Source organism: Pristiophorus japonicus, chromosome 23 (genome assembly GCF_044704955.1).
Source record: "Pristiophorus japonicus isolate sPriJap1 chromosome 23, sPriJap1.hap1, whole genome shotgun sequence".
NCBI classification, from domain to species: Eukaryota; Metazoa; Chordata; class Chondrichthyes; family Pristiophoridae; genus Pristiophorus; species Pristiophorus japonicus.
The window spans coordinates 18013794-18024166 of NC_091999.1; the positions used below are offsets into that span (position 1 = coordinate 18013794).

General features: G+C 48.2%; 1 protein-coding gene across 1 annotated transcript; it reads right to left on the bottom strand.

Annotated features, from left to right (window-relative positions):
* Window positions 1–680: 680 nt before the first annotated feature.
* Window positions 681–9996, bottom strand: LOC139235416 (zinc finger protein 154-like). Its single transcript, XM_070866540.1, has 2 exons — window positions 9961–9996; window positions 681–1627 (listed from the first exon to the last, which is right to left on the bottom strand). The coding sequence occupies exons 1-2, from the start codon at window positions 9994–9996 to the stop codon at window positions 764–766; spliced, it is 900 nt and encodes a 299-aa protein (XP_070722641.1). The 3' UTR covers window positions 681–763.
* Window positions 9997–10373: the final 377 nt, after the last annotated feature.

Consider the following 10373-nt stretch of genomic DNA (forward strand, 5'->3'; position numbering starts at 1 on the left):
CTCACATCTTCCATTCACTTCAACTGAAAGGAAAACTAGATTGCATCAGTTGGGATTTGAAAGATATTTGCAACAGATGCTCGATATTTTTAGAGTTAGCATTGTTCTCTATTCTGTCTACTCGAGGAGTTTGATAACAGACTTTCTCCTGTGAATGTAGAGCTGGAATATTGGGCCGGAATGTATTTACTTGTTCATCTTGTTGACTCGAAAATGTTGGCAATTATTTCATGTGATCTGTATTTTCTTAAATACATTTCCTGAGTGGATTCAAATTTAAATTGAACCCAGGTTTGCAGGCGTGATGCTCCATTCACACATCGAAGGTGAGAGAGATGCTGTGGGGCACACACTAAGTCCAGTATCTGAAAGTGATTCACAGACTGGGTTTTGTGTTCAGTGATCCCAGGCATCTTATCGACATGTTCCCTCAATACCAAGGCTCGGAGAGGTACTCTGGAAGGTATGGGGAACTGGCACTTTTCCACGAGAGTAACCAAAGGTATGAGAACTGAAATAATCCAGAGTTAGAAAGGAGGAAAGGCCCCAAAATGGTGCACTCAATAACAGGACATCAATTAGTCTCCTCTTATCTTGGAACATTAAATACCGACACACTCTGTTATTGAAACATCAAAATATTATATTCCAGCCCAGTTATAGGGTTATTATCATCAGAAACAAACTTCAACTGTCGGAATGGACACGATTCAGTCGGGATGTGATTAACAGCAGCAATGATAGCAGAATCCAACCCCTGCAGTCACTTGTGAACTCGCTGGTGTTTCAGCAGGTTTGATGACCGAGCGAATCCCTTCCCACACTCAGAACAGGTGAACGGCCTCTCCCCAGTGTGAACTCGCTGGTGACTCAGCAGGCTGGATGACACAGTGAATCCCTTCCCGCACTCAGAACAGGTGAACGGCCTCTCCCCAGTGTGAACTCGCTGGTGTGCCAGCAGGTCGGATGACTGAGTGAATCCTTTCCCACAATCAGAGCAGGGGAACGGCCTCTCCCCAGTGTGAACTCGCTGGTGTTTCACCAGGCTGGATGGCTGAGTGAATCGCTTCCCACACTCTGAGCAGGTGAATGGCCTCTCCCTCGTGTGAACTCGGTCGTGTTGCAGCAGGTGAGATGACTGAGTGAATCCCTTCCCACACTTTGAGCAGGTGAATGGCCTCTCCCCGGTGTGAACTCGCTGGTGTTTGAGCAGGTGAGATGACCCAGTGAATCGCTTCCCACACACGGGGCAGGTGAACGACCTCTCCCCGGTGTGAACTCGCTGGTGTTTCCGCAGGTCGGATGACTGAATGAATCGCTTCCCACACACGGGGCAGGTGAACGGCCTCTCCCCTGTGTGAACTCGCTGGTGTTTCACCAGGCTGGATGGCTGAGTAAATCGCTTCCCACACTCTGAGCAGGTAAATGGCCTCTCCCCGGTGTGAACAAGCTGGTGTTTCAGCAGTTCGGATGACTGAATGAATGGCTTCCCACACACAGGGCAGGTGAACGGCCTCTCCCCAGTGTGAATGTGTTGATGAATTTCCAGTGCAGACTGGTAGCTGAATCCCTTCCCACAGTCCCCACATTTCCACGGTTTCTCCGTGGTGCGGGTGTGCTTCTGTCTCTCCAGGTTGGATGATCAGTTGAAGTCTCCTCCACACACAACACGTTTACAGTTTCTCCCCGCTGTGAATGATGCGATGCTTTTTCAGGCTGTGAAACTGGTTAAAGCTCTTTCCACAATCAGTGCACTGAAACACTCTCACTTGGGTGTGTGGGTCTCTGCTTTTTCAGTCACATTGATGTTTGTAATCTTTCCCCACAGACAGAATAAACCAACATTTCTCCTTCCACATTCAAAGGCCGATGATATTCAAGTCCTGATGAATCGAGTGACTCTATCAGATCTTGACGTGAGGTTTAGTTTGAGTTTCCCTTCTTCAAATCCTCCCCTTCTAACACCCTGCAAAAGGAGTTTACAAAAGTCGTCACTGTAAGTACAGGATCGAAATTCAGAAAAGACAATTCTAGTTTCTATGGAACATTCTTTCCTTCTGCTGTGTGGTTTTAAGTATTGACTTAATAAAAATAATAAAGAGGGAGAAGATAGATTGAGAGTAAACTGACAATAAATATAAATACAGTCACAGCTTCTACAGATATATAAAAAGGAAGAGATAGCTAAAATAAACATCGGTCCCTTAGAGGATGAGACAGGGAATTAATAATGAGAAACAGGGAAATGGCAGAGACTTTAAACAAATATTGTGTGTGGTCTTCACGGTGGAAGACACTAAAAGCATCCCAATAATAATAGATAATCAAGGGGTCACAGGGAGCGAGGAACTTAAAACAATCACTATCACGAGAGAAAAAGTACTAGACAAACTATTGGGACTAAAGGTGGACGTCCCCTGGATCTGATGGCCTGCATCCTGGGGTCTTAAAAGAAGTGGCTGCAGAGAAAGAGGATGGATTGGTTGTAATCTACCAAAATTCCCTGGATTCTGGCAAGGTCCCAGTGGATTGGAAAACCTCAAATGCAACACCCCTATTCAACAAGGGAGGGAGGGAGAGAGAAAGCAGGAAACTATAGAGCAGTTAGCCGAACATTTATCATTTGGAAAATGCTGGAGTCCATTATTAAGGAAATAGCAGGACATTTAGAAAATCATAATCGTCAAGCAGAGACAGCATGGTTTTATGAAAAGGAAATCACGTTTGACAAATTTTCTCGAATTCTTTGAGGATGTAACGAGCAGGGTGGATGAAGAGGAACCAGTAGCAGTTGTGTATTTACATTTCCAGAAGGTATTCGATAAGGTGCCAGATAAAAGGTTACTGCACAATATAAGAGCTCACAGGGTTGGGGGTAATATATTAGCATCGATGTAGGATTGGCTAACTAACAGAAAACAGAGAGTCAGGATAAATGGGTCATTTTCAGGTTGGCAAACTGTAACTAGTGGGGTGCCACAGGAATCAGTGCTGGGGCCTCAACTATTTACAATCTATATTAATGACTTGGATGAAGGGACGGAGTGCACTGCAGCCAAATATGCTGCTGATACAAAGATAGGTGGGAAAGCAAATTGTGAGGAGGACACAAAGAATCTGCAAAGGGTTATGGACAGGCTCAGTGAGTGGGCAAAAATTTGGCAGATGGAGTACAATGTGGGAAAATGTGAGGTTATGCACTTTGGTAGGAAGAATAAAAAAGCAAACTATTATTAAATGGAGACTATAAAATGCTGCGGTACAGAGGGATCTGGGGGTCCTTGTGCATGAAACACAAAAAGTTAGCATGCAGGTACAGCAAGTAATCAGGAAGATAAATGGAATGTTGGCCTTTATTGAAGGGGAATGGAGTATAAAAGTAGAGAAGTCTTGCTGCAACTGTACAGGGTGTTCGTGAGACCACACCTGGAGTACCACGTACAGTTTTGGTCTCCTTATTTAAGGAGGGATATACTTGCATTGGAGGCAGTTCAGAGAAGCTCACGAGGTTGATTCCTGAGATGAAGGGGTTGTCTTATGAAGTAAGCTTGAGCAGGTTGGGCCTGTACTCATTGGAGTTTCGAAGAATGAGAGGTGAACTTATTGAAACGTGTAAGATTCTGAGGGAGCTTGACAGGGTAGATGCAGAGAGGATGTTTCCCCTCGTGGGGGAATCTAGAACTAGGGTGCATAGTTTCAGAATAATGGGTCGCCCATTTAAAACAGAGATGCGGAGGAATTTCTTCTCTGAGGGTGGTGAATCTTTGGAATTCTCTACCCCAGAGAGCTGTGGAAGCTGAGTCAGTCAATATATTTAAAGGGGAGATAGACGGATTTTTGAATTATACGGGAGTCAAGAGTTATGGGGAGCAGGCAGGAAAGTGGAGTTGAGGTAAAGATCAGATCAGCCATGATTTTATTGAATGGCAGAGCAGGCTCGAGGGATCCAATGGCCTACTCCTACTCCTATTTCTTCTTGTTAATCTGTGAACCTTGACCTGAACGTTCCAAAATATTACTGATTTAGAGCAATAGAAAAAATATCTTAGCATTGATAAATGCATCATCTAACATCTCCAACTGAGCTAACCTGCTCTAACTATGTCAGTATTTGTGTCAGCTGTGACGCAGTGGGTAATACACTTGCCTCTGGGTCACAAGGTTGTGGGTTGATGTCGCACTCCCGAGACATGAACACAAAAATCTCAGCTGATGCTCCAGTGCAGTGCTGAGGGACTGCTGTACTGTCGGAGGTGCTGTCTTTTGGATAAGATGTTAAACCGAGGCCCCGTCTGCTTCCTCAGGTGGATGTAAAAGGTCCCATTGCACTATTTCAAGCAGAACAGGGGAGTTATCCCCGATGTCCTGGCCAATATTTTCCCTTAACATCAGTAAAGCAGATTATCTGGTCATTATCACATTGTAAATTGGTTGCTGCGTTTCCTACATTACGATAGTGACTACACTTCAAAAAGAACTGAATTGACTGTAAAGTGCTTTGGGGCATCTGGTGGTGGTGAAAGGTGCGAAATAAATGCAAGTCTTATTATTTTCTATCTCTTTTATTACTCTCCCTTCTCCCATTGTGCCTCCTTTTGTCTGCTGTCACTTCCCCACCTCCTCTTCCCCACCCAACTTTACAGTTAATTTCTTGTGTACATGGTCTCTCTCTCTCTCTCCTTTCCCTCACTCTATCGCTCGCTATAAGCTGTCCATCTGCCATATCTCCGAGTCCTGATCAAATGCTCTTCCTGACCCATCACCATTTCTCCTTCCTTTATAGACAACAACTTTCATTTATATAGCGCCTTTAAGAACATAAGAGTTATGAGCAGGAGTAGGCCATACGGCCCCTCGAGCCTGCTCCACCATTCAATAACATCATGACTGATCATCAACCTCAACTCCACTTTCCCGCCCGATCTCCATATCCCTCGATTCCCCAAAACACCAAAAATGTATCTATCTCAGCCGTGAAATAACTCTGTAAAATGGCCCCTGGTGCTTCACAGGAGCATTATCAGATAGAATTTGACACCGAAGGTCAAAGAGGCACATTTTAAAGAGGGTTAAAAAGGGAAAGAGTGGCTCAAGTAAATGTTGGTCACCTGGAAGATGAGACTGGGGAATTAATAATGGAGAACAGGGAAATGGCAGAGACGTTGAACAAATATTTTGTATCGGTCTTCACGGTAGAAAACACTAAAAACATCCCAATAGTGAATAATCAAGGGGCTATAGGTAGGGAGGAACTTAATACAATCACTATCAGTAATGAAGTGGTACGAGGTAAAATAATGGGACTAAAGGTGGACAAGTCCCCGGACCTGATGCCTTACATCCTAGGGTCTTAAGAGAAATGGCTGCAGAGATAGTGGATGCATTGGTTGTAATCTACCAAAATTCCCTGGATTCTGGGGCGGTCCCAACAGATTGAAAAACCACAAATGTAACGCCCCTATTTAAAAAAGGAGGCAGACAAAAAGCAGGAAACTATAGACCAGTTTGCCTAACATCTGTCGTTGGGAAAATGTTGGAGTCCATTATTAAGGAAGCAGTAATGGGACATTTGGAAAAGCATGATTCAATCAAGCAGAGTCAGCATGGTTTTATGAAAGGGAAATCAGGTTTGACAAATTCACTGGAGTACTTTGAGGATGTAACGAGCAGGGTGGATAAGGGGGAACCAGTGGATGTGGTGTATTTGGATTTCCAGAAGGCATTCGATAAGGTGCCACATAAGAGGTTACTGCACAAGATAAAAGCTCACTGGGTTGGGGGCAATATATTAGCATGGATAGAGGATTGGTGAGCTAACAAAAAACACAGAGTCGGGATAAATGGTTCATTTTCCAGTTGGCAAACAGTGACTAGTGGGGTGCCGCAGGGATCGGTGCTGGGTCCTCAACTATTCACAATTTATATTATTGACTTGGATGAAGGGACAGAGTATAATGTTGCCAAGTTTGCTGATGATACAAAGATGGGTGGGAAAGCAAATTGTGAGGAGGAAACAAAAAATCTGCACAGGCTCAATGAGTGGGCAAAAATTTGGCAGATGGGGTATAATGTGGGAAACTGTGAGATTATCCACTTTGGCAAAAATAATAGAAAAACAAATTATAATTTAAATGGAGAAAAATTGCAAAGTGCTGCAGTACAGAGAGACCTGGGGGTCCTTGTGCATGGAACACAAAAAGTTAGTATGTTGGTACAGCAAGTAATCAGGAAGGCAAATGGAATGTTGGCCTTTATTGCAAGGGGGATAGAGTATAAAAGCAGAGAAGTCCTGCTACACCTGTACAGGGTATTGGTGAGGCCACACCTGGAGTACTGCGTACAGTTTTAGTCTCCTTATTTAAGGAGGGATATACTTGCATTGGAGGCTGTAAGAGAAGGTTCACTCGGTTGATTCCGGATATGAGGAGGTTGTCTTCTGAAGATAAGTTGAATAGGTTGGGCCTATACTCATTGGAGTTCAGAAGAATAAGAGGTGATCTTATTGAAACATACAAGATAATGAGAGGGCTCGATAAGGTGTATGCAGAGAGGATATTTGCACTCATAGGTGAAACTAAAACTAAAGGACATAGTCTTAGAATAAGGGACCGCCCATTTAGAACTGAGATGAGGAGAACTTTCTTCTCTCAGAGGGTTGTAAATCTGTGAAATACTCTGCCCCAGGGAGCTGTAGAGGCTGGATCATTGAATATATTTAAGGTGGAGGTCGACAGATTTTTGAACGATAAGGGAGTAAAGGGTTATGGGGAGCGGGCAGGGAAGTGGAGCTGAGTCCATGATCAGATCAGCCATAATCTTATGGAATGGCGGAGCAGGCTCGAGGGCCCAAATGGCCTACTCCTGCTCCTATTTCTTACGTTCTGAGGGTGTTAAAGGAGGAGGGAGGGAATTTTGGAGCTTAGGGCCGAGGCAGCTGAAGGCATGGCCACCAATGGTGGTGTGATTAAAACCAGGAATGTGCAGGAGGCCAGAAATCCTGGAGGGTTGCAGGGCTGGAGGAGGTTACAGAGATAGGGAGGGGCGAGGGCACAGAGGGATTTGAAAACAATTATGAGAATCGTAAAATTGAAGCTTCGTGCCCAGTCACCATTTCTCCTTCCTTTACAGACGCTCCCTGACCACTCTCCATTTCTCCTTCCTTTACAGACGCTCCCTGACCACTCTCCATTTCTCCTTCATTTACAGACGCTCCCTGACCACTCCACATTTCTGCTATTTTTTGAAATATTTAAAAATTTTAATAAATCTTTGAAGGTCGCAGGACAGGTTAACAAAGCTGTTAATAAAGCGTAAAGGATCCTGGGCTTTAAAAATCGAGGCACAGAGTACTAAAGCCGGGAAGTTATGCTAAAGCTATATAAAACACTAGCTCGAGCCCAGCTGGAGGATTGGGTCCAATTCTGGGCACACTTCAGGAAGGACACAAAGGCTTTGGAGAGGGGACAGAAGAGATTTACTGGAATGGTGCCAGGGATGAGGAACTTCATTTATGTGGAGACTGGAGAAGCTGGGATTGTTCTCCTTGGGGCAGAGAAGGCTAAGCCGAGATTTGATAGAGGTGTTAAAAATCATGAAGATGAGATAGAATAAATAGAGAAACTGTTTCTAACACTGATAACCAGAGGGCACAGATTTGAGGCGATTGGCAAAAACAGAGGTCACATGAGGAAAACCATTTTCACACAAGGAGTGGTTAGGGTTTGGAATGCACTGCCTGACGGAGCGGTGGAGACAGAGTCAATAGTGGCCTTCAAAAGTGAATTGGACAAAGACTTGAAGCAGAATGATATTGCAGGGATTTGGGGAAAGAGCGGGGGAAGTGGGATAACCGGATTGCACCCCAAAGGTATCGACGCAGACTCGATGGGCCGAATGGCCCCCTTCTGTGCTGTAATATTCTGTGATTCTAGAATTCTTTACAGGCGCTCCCTGCTCAGTCACCATCGCTCCTTCGTTTACAGACGCTCCCTGGTCCATTACTATTTCTCGTTGATTTACAGACGCTCCCTGAGAGTTTGACGCAGACACAGCGCATGCACTGACCGCTCCTTCGGGCTGGAGTGGACCCAGGACCCGGCAGGCAGGGGGAGAATGTTCCCCGGTTTATATCACCCCTCCCCCCCCCCCCGGTGTGGGGAGAATGTTCCCCGGTTTATACCCCCCCCCGGTGTGGGGAGAATGTTCCCCGGTTTATATCCCCCTCCCGGTGTGGGGAGAATGTTGCCCGGTTTATAAGCCCCCCCCCCCCCCCCCCCCCGGTGTGGGGAGAATGTTCCCCGGTTTATATCCCCCACTCCCCCCCCGGTGTGGGGAGAATGTTCCCCGGTTTATATCCCCCTCCCGGTGTGGGGAGAATGTTGCCCGGTTTATAAGCCCCCCCCCCCCCCCCCCCCCCGGTGTGGGGAGAATGTTCCCCGGTTTATACCCCCCCCCGGTGTGGGGAGAATGTTCCCCGGTTTATATCCCCCTCCCGGTGTGGGGAGAATGTTGCCCGGTTTATAAGCCCCCCCCCCCCCCCCCCCCCGGTGTGGGGAGAATGTTCCCTGGTTTATATCCCCCCCCCCCCCCCCGGTGTGGGGAGAATGTTCCCCGATTTATATCCCCCCCAGTGTGGGGAGAATGTTGCCCGGCTTATAAGCCCCCCCCCCCCCCCCCGGTGTGGGGAGAATGTCCCCGGTTCATATCCCTCCCCCCAGTGTGGGGAGAATGTTCCCCGGTTTATATCCCCCCCCCCCGGTGTGGGGAGAATGTTCCCCGGTTTATATCCCCCCCCCCGGTGTGGGGAGAATGTTCCCCGATTCATATCCCTCCCCCCAGTGTGGGGAGAATGTTCCCCGGTTTATATCCCCCCCCCCGGTGTGGGGAGAATGTTCCCCGGTTTATATCCCCCCCCCCCGGTGTGGGGAGAATGTTCCCCGGTTTATATCCCCCCCCCGGTGTGGGGAGAATGTTCCCTGGTTTATATCCCCCCCCCCCGGTGTGGGGAGAAAGTTCCCCGGTTTATATCCCCCCCCCCGGTGTGGGGAGAAAGTTCCCCGGTTTATATCCCCCCCCCCCGGTGTGGGGAGAATGTTCCCCGGTTTATATCCCCACCCCCGGTGTGGGGAGAATGTTCCCCGGTTTATATCCCCCCCCGGTGTGGGGAGAATGTTCCCCGGTTTATATCACCCCCCGGTGTGGGGAGAATGTTCCCCGGTTTATATCCCCCCCCGGTGTGGGGAGAATGTTCCCCGGTTTATATCACCCCCCGGTGTGGGGAGAATGTTCCCCGGTTTATATCACCCCCCGGTGTGGGGAGAATGTTCCCCGGTTTATATCACCCCCCGGTGTGGGGAGAATGTTCCCCGGTTTATATCACCCCCCGGTGTGGGGAGAATGTTCCCCGGTTTATATCCCCCCCCCGGTGTGGGGAGAATGTTCCCCGGTTTATATCACCCCCCGGTGTGGGGAGAATGTTCCCCGGTTTATATCCCCCCCCCCGGTGTGGGGAGAATGTTCCCCGGTTTATATCCCCCCCCCGGTGTGGGGAGAATGTTCCCCGGTTTATATCCCCCGGTGTGGGGAGAATGTTCCCCGGTTTATATCCCCCCCCCCGGTGTGGGGAGAATGTTCCCCGGTTTATATCCCCCCCCGGTGTGGGGAGAATGTTCCCCGGTTTATATCCCCCCCCCCCCCCGGTGTGGGGAGAATGTTCCCCGGTTTATATCCCCCCCCGGTGTGGGGAGAATGTTCCCCGGTTTATATCCCCCCCCCCCCCCGGTGTGGGGAGAATGTTCCCCGGTTTATATCCCTCCCCCCGGTGTGGGGAGAATGTTCCCCGGTTTATATCCCCCCCCCGGTGTGGGGAGAATGTTCCCCGGTTTATATCCGGGCCCGGGGGCTGCACTCGGTGTTGTTGTCCCCAGTGTTTCTTTAACCCACTCCCTGGATCTCGCTCACCTCCTGCGTCAGCGTCTGCCACCGCCGCCTGCACATGCTCAGCTCACACTGCCCGGGTGATTGACGGCAGCTCCCCACCAATAGGAAGAGCGGGGCGGGGCTGGAGGACCGAATGGGCGGTTGGTCCTCCAACCAATTGGAGTGTGTGAGGGGCGGGGCTTCCGGCAGGCTGTAACTAGTGGGGTGCAGCAAGGATCAGTGCTGGGGCCTCAGCTATTTACAATCTATATTAATGACCGAGATAAAGGGACCGAGTGTAATATTTGCTGACGATACAAAGCTCGGTGAGACAGTAAGCTGTGAGCAGAACACAAGAGTGCAAAGATATATAGACAGACGATGTGAATGGGCAGTAAGGTGGCAGATTGAGTATAATGTCGGGAAATGTGAGGTTATTCACTTTGGTAGGAAGA

Coding starts and splice junctions, on each gene's coding strand:
- LOC139235416 (XM_070866540.1), bottom strand. CDS start 9,996: ATGTGCAGGCGGCGGTGGCAGACGCTGACGCAGGAG. Junction 1,628..9,960: donor GGCAGACGCTGACGCAGGAG/GTGAGCGAGATC, acceptor TCCAACCTGGAG/AGACAGAAGCACACCCGCAC.